Source organism: Oncorhynchus keta, chromosome 29 (assembly GCF_023373465.1).
Source record: "Oncorhynchus keta strain PuntledgeMale-10-30-2019 chromosome 29, Oket_V2, whole genome shotgun sequence".
NCBI classification, from domain to species: Eukaryota; Metazoa; Chordata; class Actinopteri; order Salmoniformes; family Salmonidae; genus Oncorhynchus; species Oncorhynchus keta.
Window position 1 is genome coordinate 50985355 of NC_068449.1, and position 24620 is coordinate 51009974.

The following is a 24620-nucleotide window of genomic DNA, read 5'->3' on the forward strand; positions in this document are numbered from 1 at the left end:
CGCTTGCTCTTCACACTCCCCTGTGTCTGTCTGTAAGGCGCTCTGTCATTGGCCGAGTCTCCGTGTCCGTCAGCTGAGTTTACACACACATACACTCACAGCTGAGTTTACACACACATACACTCACAGCTGAGTTTACACACACATACACTCACAGCTGAGTTTACACACACATACACTCACAGCTGAGTTTACACACACATACACTCACAGCTGAGTTTACACACACATACACTCACAGCTGAGTTTACACACACATACACTCACAGCTGAGTTTACACACACATACACTCACAGCTGAGTTTACACACACATACACTCACAGCTGAGTTTACACACACATACACTCACAGCTGAGTTTACACACACATACACTCACAGCTGAGTTTACACACACATACACTCACAGCTGAGTTTACACACACATACACTCACAGCTGAGTTTACACACACATACACTCACAGCTGAGTTTACACACACATACACTCACAGCTGAGTTTACACACACATACACTCACAGCTGAGTTTACACACAGCAGTTTACACTACACTCACAGCTGAGTTTACACACACATACACTCACAGCTGAGTTTACACACACACACACTCACAGCTGAGTTTACACACACATACACTCACAGCTGAGTTTACACACACACACACTCACAGCTGAGTTTACACACACATACACTCACAGCTGAGTTTACACACACACACTCACTCACAGCTGAGTTTACACACACACATACACTCACAGCTGAGTTTACACACACACATACACTCACAGCTGAGTTTACACACACATACACTCACAGCTGAGTTTACACACACATACACTCACAGCTGAGTTTACACACACATACACTCACAGCTGAGTTTACACACACACACATACACTCACAGCTGAGTTTACATACACACACACATACACTCACAGCTGAGTTTACATACACACACACATACACTCACAAGTCTTTTTGAACAGGGGGTCTCTGTACACCTGCAAAGCGCCGTCGTGACATTTACCTCAAGTCTTTGATCTCTGGAGAAATGCAGCCTTGTCATTGTTCCTGTTTGGTTCTTGACATTTTATCTTATTCTCCTTCACTCCGTCCTCTCCTTCTCCCTGTCATCCATCTCTCTCTCCTTCCCTCCCTCTTCTCTTCTCCATCCCTCTGTCTTCTCTAGGTGCTTAAGGGTCATGATGACCATGTCATCACCTGCCTCCAGTTCTGTGGTAACCGCATCGTCAGCGGCTCTGACGACAACTCGCTCAAGGTCTGGTCGGCTGTCACGGGAAAGGTACGACTGTCACTCATCCCTCGCTCTCCAACCCCCACATTGAAACGAGTCCAAACCTTTTTGACCACAGAATGTAGAAAATCGCCGTGGTCTCAGTTGTAGACTGGTATGGTGCTGGTATGTAGACTGGTATGGTACTGATATGTAGATTAGTATGGTGCTGGTATGTAGATTGGGATGGTTTGGTTCTGGAGATTATGAATAGGAGTTTAAAAAGTGATGGTGTCTCTAAGTCTCATGGGTTGTTCCATCCCACTGTATCTCAGTGTTATGTGGAATACAATACACATTGTAATGAGTTCCTGTTCTGAAGGAACACATTACAGCTGGTGTATTTCTCATTACCGTCTCATTGATCTGTAATGAAGCATGTTAGCTGGAAGTCAATCCACATGCTATGGCAGCTCTTTAAATGTCTTAGTGTGTCTTCACTCAATACCTCAGATTCATGGTCATGGGTTTGTATTGATGTTTGCATTTAAGGTTTACTCAAATTCATAGGCTACAGTATACTGCATACTGGAGATTTTATACAAATGATACTGCTTGATGCTCCAGAATCTCCCTGAGACCCTGACCAAATTGCAATTGATTAGTGACATCATTCAACATTGGCACGTAACACCACCTGTCCTGCAATACTGCAGCATATTGTCTGGAATCCATTTTGTTCTCTTCCCTCCTCCTGCATTTCGTTTTTATCCCAAATGCCACCCTATTCTCTATGTAGTGCACTACTTTTGACCAGCCACCTATGGTCCCTGGTCAATAGTAGTGCACTACATAGGGGACAGGTTACCGTTGGAGATTCATCCTTAGCCATTGTGCGGAGAGCCAGTGAAAGATCTGTCGTCAGACAGGCGAGGGAGGGGCTGTTGGTATTCATGGCTGGGACTGATGCGGGACACGTGCCTTGTGTTGCTGGTTTATAGGGTCTACTAAAATGGTGGCGTTGGTGTGGGCCTCGCTGAGAGAGGGAGAGCAAGAGGTAGGGAGGCTCAGGGAGTATTGTAAATCACCTCTTCCCTGGTCTTCACCGACTCCATTTTCACTGGAGCTCTTAATGACATTTCTCCTTTAGGACAAAGCTCTCTGGCTTTTTAAAGTGCAAGGAGAACGACTAAAGGGAAGGAACAACACGTTTCAGACATGGTTCTATCCTAGCATGGACAATGACAAATACACTCTGAATGCGTCAGTGGTGCCCAGGTGCATGAAACACTGAAAAAAAGAGGCAGCGTCGTGTCTCATAGCAGAAAAGCTTCCTCCCTGTTGATTGCATTGGGCACTCAGCCAAGCAGTGATTATACAGTCTGTCGGTCTCTCTCAGCATTGTGCTGATGTGAACAGATCAGTACCAAGGGCATCTGATCGTGAAGCCATGCGGATTGTCTCTCTTCACACCACCAACATTAGGGTAATGTCCATCCGGATGACTTGTTACTCTCAGGTTAGTGCTGCAGTGACTTGCTCATATCATGCTGTGACGACAGAGGTCAGAACAGGTGTGTGCGTGATTAGTCATCGTAACCCAGCAGGCTGGCCCGAGGCCATTCTTTTCCCACGATGCACCTGGGCTGGATCCACAAACACCGCCCCCCACCCCTCCCTCCCTGCCGTGTGGTTGGTTACCTTTTATGCCCCAACCAGCTGTTCCTGTGCCAGATTTGTTCATTTCACTATGACAGTCGAGGTCAGAGCTGTAGAAAGGTGTGCTGATCCTAAATCAGTTTGGAAGAATCTAGAGACAATCTTCGCCTGAGCCAGATTAGTAAATTTGCTCTTGTTTGTTGAAGTCAGGACTGAAGCAATGTGAGCTGATCCTTGATCAGTCGTTAAACCGCTGGTGAATAGATCTCCATTGCAAGAAGAGGAAAAAACAGATTTCCTTTATTTGTGCTCTCTCTTGCTCTCTCTTTTGCTCTCTCGCCCTCTCTTTTGCTCTCTCGCCCTCTCTTTTGCTCTCTCGCCCTCTCTTTTGCTCTCTCGCCCTCTCTTTTGCTCTCTCGCCCTCTCTTTTGCTCTCTCGCCCTCTCTTTTGCTCTCTCGCCCTCTCTTTTGCTCTCTCGCCCTCTCTTTTGCTCTCTCGCCCTCTCTTTTGCTCTCTCGCCCTCTCTTTTGCTCTCTCGCCCTCTCTTTTGCTCTCTCGCCCTCTCTTTTGCTCTCTCGCCCTCTCTTTTGCTCTCTCGCCCTCTCTTTTGCTCTCTCGCCCTCTCTTTTGCTCTCTCGCCCTCTCTTTTGCTCTCTCGCCCTCTCTTTTGCTCTCTCGCCCTCTCTTTTGCTCTCTCGCCCTCTCTTTTGCTCTCTCGCCCTCTCTTTTGCTCTCTCGCCCTCCTTTTTCTCTGCTCTCCTTTGCTCTCTCGCGCTCCTTTGCTCTCTCGCCTCTCCTTTGCTCTCTCGCGCTCCTTTGCTCTCTCTCGCTCCTTTGCTCTCTCGCGCTCCTTTGCTCTCTCGCGCTCCTTTGCTCTCTCGCGCTCCTTTGCTCTCTCGCGCTCCTTTGCTCTCCTTTGCTCTCTCGCGCTCCTTTGCTCTCTCGCGCTCCTTTGCTCTCTCGCGCTCCTTTGCTCTCTCGCGCTCCTTTGCTCTCTCGCGCTCCTTTGCTCTCTCGCGCTCCTTTGCTCTCTCGCGCTCCTTTGCTCTCTCGCGCTCCTTTGCTCTCTCGCGCTCCTTTGCTCTCTCGCGCTCCTTTGCTCTCTCGCGCTCCTTTTGCTCTCTCTCGCGCTCCTTTGCTCTCTCGCGCTCTCTTGCGCTCCTTTGCTCTCTCGCGCTCCTTTGCTCTCTCGCGCTCCTTTGCTCTCTCGCGCTCCTTTGCTCTCTCGCGCTCCTTTGCTCTCTCGCGCTCCTTTGCTCTCTCGCGCTCCTTTGCTCTCTCGCGCTCCTTTGCTCTCTCGCGCTCCTTTGCTCTCTCGCGCTCCTTTGCTCTCTCGCGCTCCTTTGCTCTCTCGCGCTCCTTTGCTCTCTCGCGCTCCTTTGCTCTCTCGCGCTCCTTTGCTCTCTCGCGCTCCTTTGCTCTCTCGCGCTCCTTTGCTCTCTCTCGCTCCTTTGCTCTCTCGCTCTCTTTGCTCTCTCGCTCTCTTTGCTCTCTCGCTCTCTTTGCTCTCTCGCGCTCCTTTGCTCTCTCGCTCTCCTTTGCTCTCTCGCTTTGCTCTCTTTTGCTCTCGCTCTCTTTGCTCTCTCGCTCTCTTTGCTCTCTCGCTCTCTTTGCTCTCTCGCTCTCTTTGCTCTCTCGCTCTCTTTGCTCTCTCGCTCTCTTTGCTCTCTCGCTCTCTTTGCTCTCTCGCTCTCTTTGCTCTCTCGCTCTCTTTGCTCTCTCGCTCTCTTTGCTCTCTCGCTCTCTTTGCTCTCTCGCTCTCTTTGCTCTCTCTCTCTTTGCTCTCTCGCTCTCTTTGCTCTCTCGCTCTCTTTGCTCTCTCGCTCTCTTTGCTCTCTCGCTCTCTTTGCTCTCTCGCTCTCTTTGCTCTCTCGCTCTCTTTGCTCTCTCGCTCTCTTTGCTCTCTCGCTCCTTTGCTTTCTCTCTCCTTTGCTCTCTCGCGCTCTCTTTGCTCTCTCGCTCCTTTGCTCTCTCTCGCTCTCTTTGCTCTCTCTCGCTCTCTTTGCTCTCTCGCTCTCTTTGCTCTTGCTCTCTTTGCTCTCTCGCTCTCTTTGCTCTTTGCTCTCTTTCTCTCTCGCTCTCTTTGCTCTCTCGCGCTCTCTTTGCTCTCTGCGCTCTCTTTGCTCTCTCGCTCGCTCTCTTTGCTCTCTCGCTCTCTTTGCTCTCTCGCTCTCTTTGCTCTCTCGCTCGCTCTCTTTGCTCTCTCGCTCTCTTTGCTCTCTCGCTCTCTTTGCTCTCTCGCTCTCTTTGCTCTCTCGCTGTCTTTGCTCTCTCTCGCTTTGCTCTCTCGCTGTCTTTGCTCTCTCGCTCTCTTTGCTCTCTCGGTCTCTTTGCTCTCTCGCTCTCTTTGCTCTCTCGCTCTCTTTGCTCTCTCGCTCTCTTTGCTCTCTCGCTCTCTTTGCTCTCTCGCTCCTTTGCTCTCTCGCTCTCTTTGCTCTCTCGGCTTTGCTCTTTGCTCTCTTTCTCTCGCTCTCTCTTTGCTCTCTCGCTCTCTTTGCTCTCTCGCTCTCTCTTTGCTCGCTCTCTTTCTCGCTCTCTCTTTGCTCTCTCGCTCTCTTTGCTCTCTTTGCTCTCTCTTTGCTCTCGCTCTCTTTCTCTCTTTGCTCTCTCGCTCTCTCTTTGCTCTCTCGCTCTCTTTGCTCTCTCGCTCTCTTTGCTCTCTCGCTCTCTTTGCTCTCTCGCTCTCTTTGCTCTCTCGCTCTCTTTGCTCTCTCGCTCTCTTTGCTCTCTCGCTCTCTTTGCTCTCTCGCTCTCTTTGCTCTCTCGCTCTCTCTTTGCTCTCTCGCTCTCTCTTTGCTCTCTCGCTCTCTTTGCTCTCTCGCTCTCTCTTTTTGCTCTCTCGCTCTCTTTGCTCTCTGGCTCTCTTTGCGCTCTCAGCTCTCTTTGCTCTCTCGCTCTCTTTTTGCGCTCTCTTTGCTCTTTTGCTCTGCTCTCTTTGCTCTCTCTCTTTTGCTCTCTCTCTTTTGCTCTCTCGGATTCTTTTGCTCTCTCTCTTTTGCTCTCTCGCTCTCTCTTTTGCTCTCTGCCAAAGAATAGTCTCTTTTGATCCTGCTTCTGTTTCAGCAAATAGCCAAAATGTCTGCCTCGCTTCTCTCTCTCCTCTTTCTCTTTCTTTACAGATTGTCTGACCTTGGGTTGTGGGTGTTCTTATTTATTCTTGCGTGTGTGTGTGTGTGGGTGGGAGTATGTACGTACGTGTGTGGGTGGGAGTGTGTGTGGGTACATTCACGTGTGTGGGTGGGAGTGTGTGTGCTGTGACACGCGTGGGGTGTGTGTTTTGACGTGAGTGTGTGTGGGTGGGTGACCCGTGCGTGTGTAGTGGGAGCTGCTACGTGTGTGGGTGGGTTCCTGATCCTGCTTAGGTGGGTTTCCACAGTAAATAGCCAAAATGTCTGCCTGGCTGCCAGACAGGACTGTATTTTTTATCTCTGTTCATTTTAGCTCTGGTTCAGCAAGGGGTTTACAGATTGTCTGACGTGTGTGGGTGGGTGTTCTTATTTATTCTTGTGGGTGGGTGTGTGTGGGTGGGAGTACGTACGTGTGTGGGTCGGAGTGCGTGTGGGTGGGTGGGAGTACGTACTTACGTGTGTGCGTGGGTGGGAGTGTGTGTGTGCGCGCAGGAGTGTTTACGGGAGTGTGTGTGTGTGGGAGAACATGCGTGTGGGAGAACATGCGTGTGGGAGAACATGCGTGTGTGCACGTGTGTGGGTGAGTGCGCGGGTGTGTGGGAGTGCGCGGGTGTGTGTGGGAGTACATGCGTGGGAGTGCGCATGTGTGTGTGTGTGTGGGAGTACGTGTGTGTTATGCCTGTGTGTGGGAGTGTATGTGTGTGTGCCCTCGCTTGTGTGTTTCCTCTCCTACCTTGGTGTTCCACTCCAAGTCCCAGCTTAAGTGGCGTAAACCTTCAGCCTCACAGGAGCTCAGGGAAGCCTATTCCTGCCCAGCTTTCAGCAGCTAACATCCAGACTAAGGGCTTATTCACCACTGGATCAATAGGAGATAGAGAGAAACCCACGCTTGAAAATGGACCTCGAAAGACATGCTTTTCACTCTTTCAAGTGATGTGTCAATGCAAGGTGCTACTTTGAGAAGGTTTTCTCTCTTCCGTTGTTGTTTTACTGGGATATTACAGAGGGACAATGTTGACTCCCTCTCTAGACTGGCCTCCATGTCCGTCTGAAGCATCTCCAATTGATTTGTATTTTTTTTTAGTTCTGTTGTCCTTCAGCTGCGGCCCACAAGGTCTCGGTCCGGACTGTTTGGTTTGGGGACGCTTTTATTTTGATAAAGATGAGCTGGCGCAGACAGGAATGTCACAACCCGAGTGCTTTGAATTCCTCTGTCCCAAAGAGGATGTGCAGTCTGAATATGACTTAATTATCCCAGCCACGGGATTCAGTGACTAGACCAAGCTTGTGTCCAAAATGGCACCCTATTCTGTATATAGTGCACTACTTTTGACAAGGTTTCTGTCCCTGACCGGTAGAGAGGGGAGTAGTCAAGTGAATGAAATATTCTGCTGAACATGTTCTAATGTAGTGAACAAACACAGGGCAAAGCCTACTGTTTAGAACGAATGTGATGGACCTCTATTCCTTTTATGGCATGTTCAGTCCCCCAGTTGCATTTCTCAAAGTAGCACCTGGCATTGATACATCACTTGGAACAAAATGAAACAAGGCACGTGTCTGGTGCTGTCGTGTCCTCCATAGATTTTCCCTGTTAGACATGGCTTGCATGTACAGCGTATCCCATCCAGCAACATTTACCATTTCATTTCCATCGTGCGTCACAGCAGACATTCTTCAGATCAGATAATGGATCTTCCACTGTTGTGGAATTTAGCCTTTCATGTCGCCAATGAAAGATTCCATCATTATCTAAGACTAGAATTGTTATTCTTGTCCTTTAGATACCAGAGGGGTTTCTCTCTCACTCCGTCAGTACTATCATACAGTATGGGAGTGATTCAGGACACCCCAACTGTGAGCAATCAAGACATGATTAGACCAGCAGATTACTCAACAAACGCTTCCTTACTCATCTCCTTGAGAGACTGGCTTGCGTCCCAAATGGCAACCTATGCCCTTTATAGTGCACTACTTTTGACCAGGGCCCACCGTAGGGTGCCATTTGGGAAGCACAAACCTGGAATTCCGCATTGCTCTGTGTTTAATGAAGATAACAGGACGCCATTGGAGTTCTGTTAAGACCGTTTGCTTTGAGACTGAAGAAGAGGAGGCTAGAAACCACAATGCCGTGAAATGATGGTCTGGGCTTAGACGGAGAGCTGCTTCGGTTTGGCTTCGTTGTTGATGCTCTTTTTTTTTTTTTTTTACATATTAGCATTTTGCTTACTGCAGCCCCAGACTTTTAAATTGTCTTTTAGTTTTCCTCAGTCTGTCTGTCTTCAGTAGCCTAGCGATCGGATGTTGTCGTGGAATATGGTGCTGGCTGCCGAGTCCGTCTGAGGCCTGCACCTTTGTCTTTGCTGCCCTTCGCTTTCAATGAGAGCTGTCAAGCTTCGATCTACACACACGGTACACACACACTGTACATGCAGCCAGTGCTTCAAAGGCTGTCTGTCTGTGTGCTGGAGCAGTGAAAGTCCTTGTGCCCGTCAACAGACAACTCTGCTGCCTGTCACACACACTCCGCTGCCTGTCAGGCTGATCTGAACTGGCAGGCAGATTCCCTCTCGCAGAGAGGAAAGGCAACACACACACTCTAGCTGTGTATTCCTGGTTCACCTTCACCTCAGATAATAACATGAGGAGCTCCAGACATTACTAATGGAGTGTATGCCTCATAATGAGGCCATTGATCTCCTTGTATATGAGAACTACATGTATTGAACTGAAGCAAAGCATTCAATGTTTTAAACATCCGACGCGTTTCGGCTGCATGGCCTTTTGTCAGGGAGTACAAAAATAATACAATGTCCTCTTTTGAACAGCTTTTCCAATTAGCCCTAATTGGAAGAGGGAGTGGTTACAAAATTGATTGGACAACACCTAGTAAGCAATACTATACACATTAAAAGGTGAAATACTCTAGCTATGTTATCATAAAAATACAACTCCAAACTAGAAGTATCAGAACACTTAGGAAGGTAGTTTTTTTTATTACTTTGTTTCTATTGAACATGCCATACAAATAATGGCATCTTAAGTAATTATATGAAGAGTGCCTTGGTCCTCCTTTCTTTTTGATGACCAATTTACCCCTTTTACCAAAGAGCACCTTCTGTCTACCAAAATGTACTATTGTGTACCTTAGTCGCGCTTCCTTTAATTGATTGTTCTGATTGTGGTCATGTCTCATCTTTGTAGACTGTGTTTTGATGTGTGTGTCGTTGTGAGAAACTGTTAGCCTATGTTATTATGTTCATACTAATCGGCGTATCCAGACCTGGCATGTCCCCACAAGCTAGATGTGGAATCACAGCTGAGACCGTGACTAACATGGATCAACGCCAGGTCTGTGTTGACCGTCAAACAGAAACTTCTGAGGCCGTATCATCAAGACCCAGGAATGCATGCGGAGGTCTTATCACGTAGAGTTTACACCCTTCTCTTGTGTGTCACGGGGCCATTTGCACAGAGCTGGGAAAACCCTTGTTCTCTCGGTTTATTCACTTTATTCACTCATTGTCCTTGAAAGGACATCTCTCTTTTTCATGTTTTCCCTCCCACCCTTTCCCTCTCCCCCGCTCTCTCTCTCCCTCCCCCGCTCTCTCTCTCCCTCCCCCGCTCTCTCTCTCCTCCCCCCTCTCTCCCCCCTCTCTCCCTCTCTCCCTCCCCCGCTCTCTCTCTCCCTCCCCCTCTCTCCCTCCCCGCTCTCTCTCTCCCTCCCCGCTCTCTCTCTCCCCCCCCCGCTCTCTCTCTCCCTCCCCGCTCTCTCTCCCCCTCCCCTGCTCTCTCTCCCCCTCCCCTGCTCTCTCTCCCCTCCTCCGCTCTCTCTCCCCTCCTCCGCTCTCCCCCCTCCCCCTCTCTCTCTCCCTCCCCCGCTCTCTCTCTCCCCTCCCCGCTCTCTCTCCTCCCTCCCCCGCTCTCTCTCTCCCCTCCCCGCTCTCTCTCTCCCCTCCCCGCTCTCTCTCTCTCCCCTCTCTCTCTCTCCCTCCCCCCGCTCTCTCTCTCTCCCTCCCCCCGCTCTCTCTCTCTCCCTCCCCGCTCTCTCTCTCCCTCTCTCTCTCCCTCCCTCCCCCCTCTCTCTCTCTCTCTCTCCCTCCCTCCCCCGCTCTCTCTCTCTCTCCCTCCCCCGCTCTCTCTCTCTCCCTCCCCCGCTCTCTCTCTCTCCCTCCCCCCTCTCTCTCTCTCTCTCTCCCTCCCCCGCTCTCTCTCTCTCTCCCCCCGCTCTCTCTCTCTCTCCCCCCCCGCTCTCTCTCTCCCCCTCCCCCCTCTCTCTCTCTCCCTGCCCCGCTCTCTCTCTCTCCCTCCCCCCTCTCTCTCTCTCCCTCCCTGCCCCGCTCTCTCTCTCTCTCTCTCTCTCTCTCCCTCCCCGCTCTCTCTCTCTCTCCCTCCCCCGCTCTCTCTCTCTCCTCCCCCCACCACTCCCCTCCCCCGCTCTCTCTCTCTCCTCCCCCCGCTCTCTCTCTCTCTCTCTCCCTGCCCTCTCTCTCTCTCTCCCTCCCCCTCTCTCTCTCTCTCCCCCCCCGCTCTCTCTCTCTCTCCCCCGCTCTCTCTCTCTCTCTCCCTGCCCCGCTCTCTCTCTCTCTCTCTCCCTCCCCCGCTCTCTCTCTCTCTCCCTCCCCCGCTCTCTCTCCCTCCCCGCTCTCTCCCCCTCCCCCGCTCTCTCTCTCTCCCTCCCCCGCTCTCTCTCTCCCCCCCCGCTCTCTCTCTCTCCCTCCCCCGCTCTCTCTCTCCCTCCCCCGCTCTCTCTCTCTCCCTCCCCGCTCTCTCTCTCTCTCCCTGCCCCTGCTCTCTCTCTCTCTCTCCCCCCCGCTCTCTCTCTCTCTCTCCCCCCGCTCCTCTCTCTCCCCCGCTCTCTCTCTCTCCCTCCCCGCTCTCTCTCTCTCTCCCTCCCCGCTCTCTCTCTCTCTCCCTCCCCCGCTCTCTCTCCCCCCCCGCTCTCTCTCTCCCTCCCCGCTCTCTCCCCCTCTCTCTCCTCCCTCCCCGCTCTCTCTCTCCCTCCCCGCTCTCTCTCTCTCCTCCCCCGATCTCTCTCTCTCCCTCCCCCGCTCTCTCTCTCTCCCCCCCGCTCTCTCTCCCTCCCCCGCTCTCTCTCTCCCTCCCCGCTCTCTCTCTCTCTCTCTCCCCCCCGCTCTCTCTCTCTCTCTCCCTGCCCCGCTCTCTCTCTCTCTCCCCCCCGCTCTCTCTCTCTCCCCCCCCCGCTCTCTCTCTCTCCCTCCCCCTCCCTCTCTCTCCCTCCCCCGCTCTCTCTCTCTCTCCCTCCCCCGCTCTCTCTCTCTCTCCCTCTGTACCACTGAGTCATAATGAGATCTTGGGTAACCACCAGGTCTGTTCAAATGCAGGTGGCAGCAAGAAAAACACCTCTGTAAACATTCCTCTCCAGCATATAGGCTCCTTACATCCGACCTCTGCTGGGCTGTGAGCTCTGTCTGATAAACACAACAAGGTCTGCAATCTGGCCTCGTCTGAGTTTCCCGCTAACGTTGTCTAGCCAAGTATATGTGACCATCTTATTTTGCACTATGCAGCTTTCCCATAGCCTTGTAATAGACCCTGTTTGTTTATCTTCCGGGGCTAGCGGGCTAGCCTTTTACCTTCAGTTAGCATCACCTGTCTGTTGGCATCCTCGCTTAGGCAGTCAGCCGACCTGGTTTTGTCATTTTGTTTTGTGTTCTGAAGACTATGCATTCTGGGAAAGGTGACCATTATGGGAAGGAGACAACTGTCAGCAGTCGCAGTAGAAAAACAACATGGTCTCCCCAATCGAAAGATAACTGTGGGGAAGAGCAATACAAGGTACTTTTCCAACATTTTAACGCCAAGGATCAAAGGATTCAGGAAGGAAGTGTAATGCAAAAATAGAGCACTTGATCAAACCCTTGGTCTTCAAACCAGCCCCTAACAGGCCCTCGAGGAATAATGTCTAATCTTCCTCTGAGACGCAGAGAAATACCTCTTAATATTTGTTCAACACAGGCAGATAAATAGTCACCTTAGCCTCCACTTCCAGGGGTCCTTCCCTCCTTGACTCTGAAGTAGGCTGTAATCACCCGAGACCAGGAGAGAAAGCTTCCACGTTCTTGGAACCCGAATGTCAGAACCCTGGGCTTGTTTTGCCTGGGAGTCCATCACCCTGGTGACAGACTTGCTGTGTGTGTTGAGTACTTTGACTCAGGACAGTGTTTTGATGTGATGCAGTCAAAAATATGTGTACATATAATATTGATCTCATTCAATGCATTCATGACCTCAACCTGGTACTATGTTGACAGTTGAATGAACAACATGCCAAGAAACTCCACTGTATTTGACCCACTATTTATTTGACAGTTTACTGTTGTTGACAGTCACTGTTAGTTGGTGATCAACTTGCTCAGTCGTAGGAGAAGCTTTCATCTCATTATATCCTGCTTTGAACCATTACTAATTGCTCCTCCTCTTCCCACAATATAACCGTTATGAAGCTGAGCAAATGGAGGCCTGACTGCAGTTAGATAAATAGCTTGTGACATTGGCGAGAAAAGGTTACGTCCCAAAGTTAATGAAGCGTCCCTGTTTATCACAGGAGAGCAAGGGAGATGGATGGAGAGTGAGAGAGAGAGACTGCAGTTACACCCAACTCACTCACCTCAATAAAACCCCTGCCCCCGCCTTGCCTTGACGGTCGCTAGACGCTCACCACTTTATCAGCTTCAGGTCACGTGTTTTACACCCTCCGCGTCACGTCCCGGCACGGATCATAACGCCCCCGGAACAGACTGGTTCCTCCGGTTTACCATCCCACCCCAAAAAAATCTAATTAAATTCGAGGGATAATTACGTTTAGCGGGATAATGGCTATGGAGGCCGTTACAAATTGAATAGAATAGATTGGAAAGATTTCTTTAATCACTGTACTGTAATCAATAGCTAATCTAGCTTTGCAAATTAGGAAGAATGGGTCCCTTTTTTGTGAAGGCTTTGTCACCACCTGTACTCCAGACTTGGGTTCAAATACTATTTGAACTCTTTCAAATACTTAGTGGTTGCTCGAGTCTGCCTGGCGTGTAAGATGGTCGGGTTTTGCACGTTTCCAGCTAATGTGTTGGTTAGATTGCACCAGCAAAGCCCAATAAAGCCCAGAGAAAGTATTTGAACCCCAGGACTTCCATCTTCTTGGAACAACAGAAGGAAATGGCTCCTCATTCAACTGTAGATGAGTATAAATCAATTCCCTTAGACGGAGGAAAGGTCAATATAATACATTTTATCCCCCCTGTGCTGCAGTTACATGTCGATTGACTTGACTAGAGGTTTTTAGGAAAGGTCAGAACAATTTAAATTCACTTTGTTATACCTTCTGAATGGAACGTGATCTCAGCCTGATATCCCATCCTGTCTTCAACTAGACTTTCATCCAATCATCGGAGGGTCAATCTCAAACTTGAGTGAAATTATTTTCTTACATATTTTCTTACATTACTTCAAAACTCTTAAGATATATATATATATACTGCTCAAAAAAATAAAGGGAACACTAAAATAACACATCCTAGATCTGAATTAATGAAATATTCTTATTAAATACTTTTTTCTTTACATAGTTGAATGTGCTGACAACAAAATCACACAAATTATCAATGGAAATCAACCTATGGAGGTCTGGATTTGGAGTCACACTAAATTAAAGTTGGAAAACCACACTACAGGCTGATCCAACTCTGATGTAATGTCCTTAAAACAAGTCCAAATGAGGCTCAGTAGTGTGTGTGGCCTCCACGTGCCTGTATGACCTCCCTACAACGTCTGGACATGCTCCTGATGAGGTAGCGGATGGTCTCAGGTCTGGGGAACGGGCGGGCCAGTCCATAGCATCAATGCCTTCCTCTTGCAGGAACTGCTGACACACTCCAGCCACATGAGGTCTAGCATTGTCTTGCATTAGGAGGAACCCAGGGCCAACCGCACCAGCATATGGTCTCACAAGGGGTCTGAGGATCTCATCTCGGTACCTAATGGCAGTCAGGCTACCTCTGGCGAGCACATGGAGGGCTGTGCGGCACCCCAAAGAAATGCCACCCCACACCATGACTGACCCACCGCCAAACCAATCTGGTTTCAGAGCTGGTCATGGGTGCACCTCAGCCACGCTCAAGGTCCTAAATGATATCTTAACCGCCATCGATAAGAAACATTACTGTGCAGCCGTATTCATTGATCTGGCCAAGGCTTTCGACTCTGTCAATCACCACATCCTCATCGGCAGACTCGACAGCCGTGGTTTCTCAAATGATTGCCTCGCCTGGTTCACCAACTACTTCTCTGATAGAGTTCAGTGTGTCAAATCGGAGGGTCTGCTGTCCGGACCTCTGGCAGTCTCTATGGGGTGCCACAGGGTTCAATTCTTGGACCGACTCTCTTCTCTGTATACATCAATGAGGACGCTCTTGCTGCTGGTGAGTCTCTGATCCACCTCTATGCAGAAGACACCATTCTGTATACTACTGATCCAAAGTTAAATCTAGAATTGGCTTCCTATTTCGCAACAAAGCATCCTTCACTCATGCTGCCAAACATACCCTTGTAAAACTGACCATCCTACCAATCCTCGACTTTGGCGATGTCATTTACAAAATAGCATCCAATACCCTACTCAACAAATTGGATGCAGTCTATCACAGTGCAATCCGTGTTGTCACCAAAGCCCCATATACTACCCACCATTGCGACCTGTACGCTCTCGTTGGCTGGCCCTCGCTTCATACTCGTCGCCAAACCCACTGGCTCCATGTCATCTACAAGACCCTGCTAGGTAAGTCCCCCCTTATCTCAGCTCGCTGGTCACCATAGCATCTCCCACCTGTAGCACACGCTCCAGAAGGTATATCTCTCTAGTCACCCCCAAAACCAATTCTTTCTTTGGCCGCCTCTCTTTCCAGTTCTCTGCTGCTAATGACTGGAACGAACTACAAAAATCTCTGAAACTGGAAACACTTATCTCCCTCACTAGCTTTAAGCACCAACTGTCAGATCAGCTCACAGATTACTGCAGCTGTACATAGCCCACCTATAATTTAGCCCAAACAACTACCTCTTTCCCTACTGTATTTAATTGATTTATTTATTTTGCTCCTTTGCACCCCATTATTTTTATTTCTACTTTGCACATTCTTCCTTTGCAAATCTACCATTCCAGTGTTTTACTTGCTATATTGTATTTACTTTGCCACCATGGCCTTTTTTTGCCTTTACCTCCCTTATCTCACCTCATTTGCTCACATCGTATATAGACTTGTTTATACTGTATTATTGACTGTGTGTTTCTTTTACTCCATGTGTAACTCTGTGTCGTTGTATGTGTCAAACTGCTTTGCTTTATCTTGGCCAGGTCGCAATTGTAAATGAGAACTTGTTCTGAACTTGCCTACCTGGTTAAATAAAGGTGAAATAAATCAAATAAAAAACCGGTCATGCTGGAGGATGTTGCAGGCAGCAGAACGTTCTCCACGGCGTCTCCAGACTCTGTCACGTCTGGCACATGTGCTCAGTGTGAACCTGCTTTCATCTGTGAAGAGCACAGGGCAACCAGTGGCGAATTTGCCAATCTTGGTATTCTCTGGCATATGCCAAAAGTCCTGCACGGTGTTGGGCTGTAAGCACAACCCCCACCTGTGGACGTCGGGCCCTCATACCACCCTCATGGAGTCTGTTTCTGAGCATTTGAGCAGACACATGCACATTTGTGGCCTGCTGGAGGTCATTTTGCAGGGCTCTGGCAGTGCTCCTCCTTTCACAAAGGTGGAGGTAGTGGTCCTGCTGCTGGGTTGTTGCCCTCCTACGGCCTCCTCCACGTCTCCTGATGTACTGGCCTGTCTCCTGGTAGCGCCTCCATGCTCTGGACACTACGCTGACAGACACAGCAAACCTTCTTGCCACAGCTGGTATTAATGTGCCATCCTGGATGACCTGCACTACCTGAGCCACTTGTGTGGATTGGTCAAAAGTGACCAAAACATCAGCCAGGAAGCATAGGAACTGAGAAGTGGTCTGTGGTCACCACCTGCAGAAGCACTCCTTTATTGGGGGTGTCTTGCTAATGCCTATAATTTCCACCTGTTGTCTATTCCATTTGCACAACAGCATGTGAAATTTATTGTCAATCAGTGTTGCTTCCTAAGTGGACAGTTTGATTTCACAGAAGTGTGATTGACTTGGAGTTACATTGTGTTGTTTAAGTGTTCCCTTTTATTTTTTTAGCAGTGTATGTATATGAGACTGAGGTGATGTTTTTTTTTAAAGAGGAGAGGTATGTCAAACTTGTTTGATTACATGGGAAGGGAGGGGAACTTCACCACGTCCACCACCAATGTGTGGCTCCCATCTATCTGAATATGTCATAGTATGGACTATGCATAATGAGGTGTGTTTTCTGTTTGTCATTGTGAAGTATCTAGACTGAGACATCTTCTCTCTCTGATCTCTCTGCAGTGTCTGAGGACGTTGGTGGGCCACACGGGGGGCGTGTGGTCGTCCCAGATGAGGGATAACATCATCATCAGCGGCTCCACCGACCGGACGCTCAAGGTCTGGAACGCGGAGACGGGCGACTGTATCCACACCCTGTACGGGCATACCTCAACGGTGCGCTGTATGCACCTGCACGAGAAAACGTATGTACTGACTGACTGTTTACCCAACAGGTTGTGAGCTTTCAAATGGACCAGTAGTTGTCCGACACGAGTTGACAAACATACAATATTCTATTCCTGGTATCAAAACAGCATGTATTACAAGCATACTGTACCCAGGCAGTAAAAAACACATCAGACTCAACACCACAACATGCCAATGTGCCTCATGAAGTGTACTTAGGGTCTCATAGGGACTGAATAGAACCAAAGTGGCCGTCTAAGTGATCCGCCTGCCACTCCTCTCTAATGCTCTTCCTGCCTCGGGGCCGATGAGGTTTTGTGTACCATTTAGATTACTCACTCAGAGGAAGTGAAGGGCCTCTGGCGGCTGCAGGGCTTGACAGTGGAAGAACGGTGATTTCCATCTTTGTCAGTGCTGGATGCCGGAAGCCGTTTTGTAACTCATGGAGTACGCCGCCCAACTCTTTATGAACCTGTTTTTCCGCTTTCTGTGCTGGAGGGGTTGCAGGTTTAGGAGGGGTTGCAGGTTTAGGAGGGGTTGCAGGTTTAGGAGGGGTTGCAGGTTTAGGAGGGGTTGCAGGTTTAGGAGGGGTTGCAGGTTTAGGAGGGGTGGGTAATTGTGTCCTGGGGGTTTTGTGTATGTTCATGTACCAGTATGACGATGGCGAAACTTGAAAATGGTCTTGAGAATGAGAAGGCTACAATCTTATTTATGTATTTCCTGTTTTGCTTTCATCAACTGTCATCATGGGGATGAGGGCTAGAGGTCAACCTATTGAATTTACTGCCAGTAAATCACGACCATGAAGGATACGTGTCTGCAAGGCCCTGGAAAAAACACTAAGTTTGTCAATATTCCCATCAAAGCTGTCACATGAACTGTGGTAAACATGAAAGAAATTGCCTTGATCCAAATGAATCCAATCTAACCAGTAACAACTCTCAGCGTGTAATTCTCAGACATTGAGCCAGCCAGCCTGCCAGCCAGCTAGCTTTTTTAAAGTCCCGCAAGAATAGACTAGTGTTTTGAATGTGTCATCAATCCGTCTCCTCTTTCTTCTCCCAGGGTGGTGAGTGGTTCTCGCGACGCCACGCTGCGCGTGTGGAACGTGGAGACGGGCCAGTGTTTACACGTCCTCATGGGCCACGTGGCGGCGGTGCGCTGCGTCCAGTACGACGGCCGCAGGGTGGTCAGCGGGGCCTACGACTTCATGGTCAAGGTCTGGGACCCCGAGACTGAGACCTGCCTCCACACGCTGCAAGGCCACACCAACAGAGTCTACTCACTACAGGTCTGTGTACACGAGCTGTCTCGTATTTATTTACATTTTAGTCATTTAGCAGACGCTCATATCCAGAGACTTACAGGAGCAATTAGGGTTACGTGCCTTGCTCAAGGGCACATCGGCATATTTTTCACCTTGTCGACTCGGGATTTGAACCAGCAACCTTTCGGTTACTTGCCCAACGCTCTTAACCGCTAGGCTACCTGCCGCACACGCTCACTTACACTCATACACACCACAGAGTCCATCATTTCATTAACGTCTGAAGATTTGTATAGTGACTTAGTCTATTGGATTTTAATCTACAGTCCTCTAAGTGAACCGTGTATTTAAACTGTGCATTCAAACTCTGCAAAATCAAGCCCTTCTCATCAAAGAGCGCCCCGCCCCAACTCAAACATCACTATTTTTACATTCCTTTTATGTCCTACTATTTGGCAGCCCTCTAGGAATAAAACATGAAACGAATCAATTTAACACGCCGTCATAGAAGTCCTCTACTCAAATCAAATCCCTTCATATATCCACTGTACAGTTCGGTGTAAATGATGATAATCTCTTTTGAAAAGTGTACAACTGTGTCTCATCTGGTTCATACAGTGCCTAACTCGTCCATAAAACAAGAACGATAGAGCTCGGAGTACTTAGAGAACCCAGAGCCCTTTAAAACAGTGTTTGCAGTTGGTGCTTTGAACCGCCATTCCACAATATAATAAGGTGGTTGCCATGTGAACCACACTGGTTGGGAAAGAGCCACAACAAAATAGTCCCACTGTCTGTTGTATCCAAGGCTCTCTTTCTACGTTGCAGTAACATTATATAAACAGAACATTGGTGTGAGTCTGGGTCACACACACACACACACACACACACACACACACACACACACACACACACACACACACACACACACACACAGCAGTAGTAGTGTTAGAAGGTTAATGGATTCCTCTGCCTCGTGTCCTCGAAGATGTCCTCTCCCTTTACATCTCTCGCTCTGTGATGACGGAGCAGTTTAGAGCCACAACTATCACCTTCAGAGAGAGAGAGGCTGCATCCCAAATGGCTCCCTTCTCCCTTCATAGTGCACTGCTTTAAACCAGGCTCAAAGGTAGTTCATCTGAATAGGGAATAGGAGAGAGAGGTTTACTGTTCAGATGGACAAATGCCCTCCACTCTATACACTCTGTGACACGGACTTTGAAAAAGCTGTGCATATCTGTACAATTAATTAGATCTAATGAATTACTGCTATATTAAATGAATGCTAATGAATTTAATTCATTATATCTAATGGAATATTATCTAGAAAAGCTTTATTTGACTCCCATTCAATGGATTCATCAGACACATCTGATCTGAATTTCAATGTGCAATTCATTATTTTAAGCAACATTTTATTGTTAAAGTGTAACTGGATCGTCCTCTTTCCTCCTCTGTTTGGTTTGCTCTTTGGGTTCTGTCCCAGGGTACTGTAAAGTCTCTCTGATAACTGCTGATGGAAAAAGGGCTTCATGAATACATTCTATTTATTGATTCCATGCTAGAATAGAAATGACTGGAATCTGTTGGTGTCAAACAGAATGAATTTCAATAACTGGATCATCCTTCCACCCCTCCAGTTTGATGGGATCCACGTGGTGAGCGGTAGTCTGGACACGTCTATCCGGGTGTGGGATGTGGAGACGGGTAACTGCATCCACACTCTGACAGGTCACCAGTCCCTCACCAGCGGCATGGAGCTCAAAGACAACATCCTGGTCTCGGGCAACGCCGACTCCACCGTCAAGATCTGGGACATCAAGACGGGACAGTGCCTGCAGACGTTGCAAGGTGAGTCTTCGTCCTTCCCACACACACACATAGTGCCTGCAGACGTTGCAAGGTGAGTCTTCGTCCTTCCCACACACACACATAGTGCCTGCAGACGTTGCAAGGTGAGTCTTCGTCCTTCCCACACACACACATAGTGCCTGCAGACGTTGCAAGGTGAGTCTTCGTCCTTCCCACACACACACATAGTGCCTGCAGACGTTGCAAGGTGAGTCTTCGTCCTTCCCACACACACACATAGTGCCTGCAGACGTTGCAAGGTGAGTCTTCGTCCTTCCCACACACACACGTAGTGCCTGCAGACGTTGCAAGGTGAGTCTTCGTCCTTCCCACACACACACGTAGTGCCTGCAGACGTTGCAAGGTGAGTCTTCGTCCTTCCCACACACACACACGTAGTGCCTGCAGACGTTGCAAGGTGGGTCTTCGTCCTTCCCACACACACACACGTAGTGCCTGCAGACGTTGCAAGGTGAGTCTTCGTCCTTCCCACACACACACATAGTGCCTGCAGACGTTGCAAGGTGAGTCTTCGTCCTTCCCACACACACACGTAGTGCCTGCAGACGTTGCAAGGCGTGTCTGTCGCCGAGTCGTCAACGCCCTCGTTGGAACAGGGTTGTTTTCATTAAAGGAACAACGAAGTAAAACGCTTTGCAATGGAAAACGAAAACGGGTGTTTGTCAAGTTCAGGTAGTCCCTCCCTGTTTCAGCCCGTTTTCTTCTGTTTGGTGGTTTGTAAATACAACCATGTTTGATTGATTGGTTGATTTGATATGACTTATATAGTGCGTTCTTGACTCTCAAAATGCTTTACATAGTATGGGGGGGGGGACTCCCTTCAAACTCCACCATCTACCACAGACAACTCTACAACCTCCTCCTTTTATCTGTAAGTGGGGAAAATGTCTGGAATTGGCCAATGTTGGACCCGAGCAAAAGGCTGTTGCTCCGAGATATTCACTCAATGATGTGCTTGGCTGTGCATGGCCAAACAGAGCCAACACATTGTGGGCCAGCCACTCTCCAGATAGGGATCATTTCCCTGGCTCAGGATGTTAGTGTAACAGTTCTCTCAACCATTAGCACTAAGTACCTTTACCTTGAATGGGGAGAAATGGAGAAACCCTTACTGTGCAGCTGCACTGTTTTCTGCCAGTGCTAATTTCCCCCCCAAATGGCCTTATTAGTGAACTACAAACCCAACGATTCCCATTGAACTACAACTCACACATATCCCCTCCCTTTGGAACAAAGGGAATAGATATCGCCCTGTTTTAGAATGAGCAAGAAGAGGGGAGGATGTGAGAGGAGGGGTGAAAGAAGGGGTGATGGCCCTGCATGAGGATGAGAGAGAGAAGGCAAGAAGAGCCTTCTATGCTATCAAAAGGAACATAAAATTCGACATACCAATTAGGATCTAGCTAAAAAAAGTACTTGAATCAGTAATGGAACCCATTTCCTTTTATGGTTGTGGGGTCTGAGGTCCACTCACTAACCAAGAATTCACAAAATGGGACAAACACCAAATTGAGACTGCATGCAGAATTCTACAAAAATATCCTCTGTGTACAACGAAAAACACCAAATAATGCATGTAGAGCAGAATTAGGCCAATAACCGCTAATTATCAAAATCCAGAAAAGAGACATTAAATTCTACAACCACCTAAAAGGAAACGATTCCCAAACCTTTCATAACAAAGCCTTCCCCGACAGAGAAATACATCTAGAGAAGAGCCCCTTAAGCAAGCTGGTCCTGGGGCTCTGCTCACAAACACAAACAGATCCCCAGGACAGCAACATAATTAGACCCAACCAAATCATGAGAAAACAAAAAGATAATTACTTGACACGTTGGAAAGACTTTACAAAAAAACTGCGGACTAGAATGGTATTTGGCCCTAAACAGAGAGTACACAATGGCAGAATACCTGAACACTGACTGACCCAAAATTAAGGAAATATTTGATTTTGTACAGACTCAGTGAGCATAGCCTTGCTATTGAGAGAGGCCACAAAATGAGGTGGAAACTGAGCTGTACTTCCTAACCTCCTGCCAAATGTATGACCATATTAGAGAGACATATTTCCCTCTGATTACACAGACTCACAAAGAATTTGAGAACAAACCCAATTTTGATAAACTCCCATATCTACTGGGTGAAATACTACAGTGTGCCATCACAGCAGCAATATTTGTAACGTGTTGCTGCAAGAAAAGGCCAACCAGTGAAGAACGAATACAACATATATTTATTTTCCCTTTTGTACTTGAACTATTTGCACATTTTTACAACACTGTATATAGACATAATGACATTTGAAATGTCTTTATTCTTTTGGAACTTTTGTGAGTTAATTTTTTGTTATCTATTTCACTTGCTTTGGCAATGTAACATGTGTTTCCCATGCCAATAAAGCCCCTTACATTGAAATGTAATTTAATTGAAAGGAGGATGAGGGATGAACAAAAGTGGATGGGGTCCTGTCTTGTCGGGGAGCCTGGCCCAGGTCCTGTCTTGTCGGGGAGCCTGGCCCAGGTCCTGTCTTGTCGGGGAGCCTGGCCCAGGTCCTGTCTTGTCGGGGAGCCTGGCCCAGGTCCTGTCTTGTCGGGGAGCCTGGCCCAGGTCCTGTCTTGTCGGGGAGCCTGGCCCAGGTCCTGTCTTGTCGGGGAGCCTGGCCCAGGTCCTGTCTTGTCGGGGAGCCTGGCCCAGGTCCTGTCTTGTCGGCGAGCCTGGCCCAGGTCCTGTCTTGTCGGGAGCCTGGCCCAGGTCCTGTCTTGTCGGGGAGCCTGGCCCAGGTCCTGTCTTGTCGGGGAGCCTGGCCCAGGTCCTGTCTTGTCGGGGAGCCTGGCCCAGGTCCTGTCTTGTCGGGGAGCCTGGCCCAGGTCCTGTCTTGTCGGGGAGCCTGGCCCAGGTCCTGTCTTGTCGGGGAGCCTGGCCCAGGTCCTGTCTTGTCGGGGAGCCTGGCCCAGGTCCTGTCTTGTCGGGGAGCCTGGCCCAGGGTCCTGTCTTGTCGGGGAGCCTGGCCCAGGGTCCTGTCTTGTCGGGGAGCCTGGCCCAGGGTCCTGTCTTGTCGGGGAGCCTGGCCCAGGGTCCTGTCTTGTCGGGGAGCCTGGCCCAGGGTCCTGTCTTGTCGGGGAGCCTGGCCCAGGGTCCTGTCTTGTCGGGGAGCCTGGCCCAGGGTCCTGTCTTGTCGGGGAGCCTGGCCCAGGGTCCTGTCTTGTCGGGGAGCCTGGCCCAGGGTCCTGTCTTGTCGGGGAGCCTGGCCCAGGGTCTTGTCTTGTCGGGGAGCCTGGCCCAGGGTCTTGTCTTGTCGGGGAGCCTGGCCCAGGGTCCTGTCTTGTCGGGGAGCCTGGCCCAGGGTCCTGTCTTGTCGGGGGAGCCTGGCCCAGGGTCCTGTCTTGTCGGGGAGCCTGGCCCAGGGTCCTGTCTTGTCGGGGAGCCTGGCCCAGGGTCCTGTCTTGTCGGGGAGCCTGGCCCAGGGTCTTGTCTTGTCGGGGAGCCTGGCCCAGGGTCTTGTCTTGTCGGGGAGCCTGGCCCAGGGTCTTGTCTTGTCGGGGAGCCTGGCCCAGGGTCCTGTCTTGTCGGGGAGCCTGGCCCAGGGTCCTGTCTTGTCGGGGAGCCTGGCCCAGGGTCCTGTCTTGTCGGGGAGCCTGGCCCAGGTCCTGTCTTGTCGGGGAGCCTGGCCCATGAGGGTCCATGACAAGGGGGGTGTGACGTTAGGCTAAGGGGGTATGGAGGGGGGTGGGGTGCAGGGATTATGTAGGTCATGTAATTGGGTCAATGGGCAATTTCTGCCATTCATTCATTAGGGCATTTAGATAAGACAATAGCCTAACAGGCAACTCACTGGCAGCCACAGATGAGGTACTTAAGCTGAGAGGATAGGTAATGATGTAGACAGCTGCTTTGTTGTGGAAATGAAATGGGTGGGAGAGGGGGAGAGATGTGGAGGTTGGCTGGGTACGTTGTCCAATCTTTGCGAGAAACGCGCAGTGCAAAATGTCTAGCCCTTTGAAAACACTAGAGACAGGCGAAGGGAGGGAATGAGGGTTTACACTGCTGGCTGCCACTGGGAGCTCTGTTCAAATGAGATCTGTTGGTAGGCTAATGAACACAATTCCAAGTGTACTTCATACAACGAATGATTTTGCATTCATAAGGGAACACATTGTGGACTGTAGTTCATCATATTAGAGATTTCATCCTGATTAGTACTCACTGTTTAGAGTTTTGTGGAATAACTGCTAGAAGGTATTTTAATGTTTGCCAGCTACATCTTTCAAACTGTGATTCTTTGTTTGTTTTAATAGTGTAAACGAGATCAAATGTGGGGGATTTATCATCTGCATATCCTAAGGGAATATTAGTCATTCACCGCCACACACACACACAGGGGCATCTCATCGGAAGAGGAGGCAACAGCCACAGACACTACAATCTGCACACCAAATGGGTGATGCTGCCACACTCGCCCCACACACACACACTCACCACACACACACACTCACCACACACTCACCACACACACTCACCACATACACTCACCACATACATGCACACACACACCACATACACACACCACACACACCGCTGTAGTGCCAGAAGGCTGCAGTCAGCAGAGCTAGTCAGCAGCTGTAGATGGTGACAGCTCTATGCCCTGGGCTCCTCTCTACTAGCCCAGGATTTTCCATGGCAGACGAGGACAAGGCCGTAACACTCTCCAGAAATAAACAGTGTAGTGTTTACCATCTCTACCAGGTTTACCAGGTCTTCCACCAATGACCTCGCAACCAATGATCTCTTTCTATCACGCCTTTTCTCTTTGTTGGTTTCCTTTT

General features: G+C 49.4%; 1 protein-coding gene and 1 long non-coding RNA gene across 5 annotated transcripts in view; both read left to right on the forward strand.

Annotated features, from left to right (window-relative positions):
• Positions 1–24620, forward strand: part of LOC118370721 (F-box/WD repeat-containing protein 7-like) — a 104258-nt gene that overhangs the window by 75984 nt on the left and 3654 nt on the right. For all 4 annotated transcript variants that reach the window (XM_052486709.1, XM_052486710.1, XM_052486712.1 and 1 more), the window contains exons 7-10: positions 1190–1303; positions 16493–16674; positions 17723–17948; positions 19565–19775. In XM_052486709.1, the coding sequence (XP_052342669.1) occupies positions 1190–1303; positions 16493–16674; positions 17723–17948; positions 19565–19775 (733 nt within the window). The remainder of the gene's footprint in view (positions 1–1189; positions 1304–16492; positions 16675–17722; positions 17949–19564; positions 19776–24620) is intronic.
• On the forward strand, positions 19783–23062 carry LOC127913662 (uncharacterized). Its single transcript, XR_008086353.1, has 4 exons — positions 19783–19931; positions 20088–20193; positions 20300–22491; positions 22549–23062. It is a non-coding gene; the product is annotated as an uncharacterized LOC127913662 (long non-coding RNA).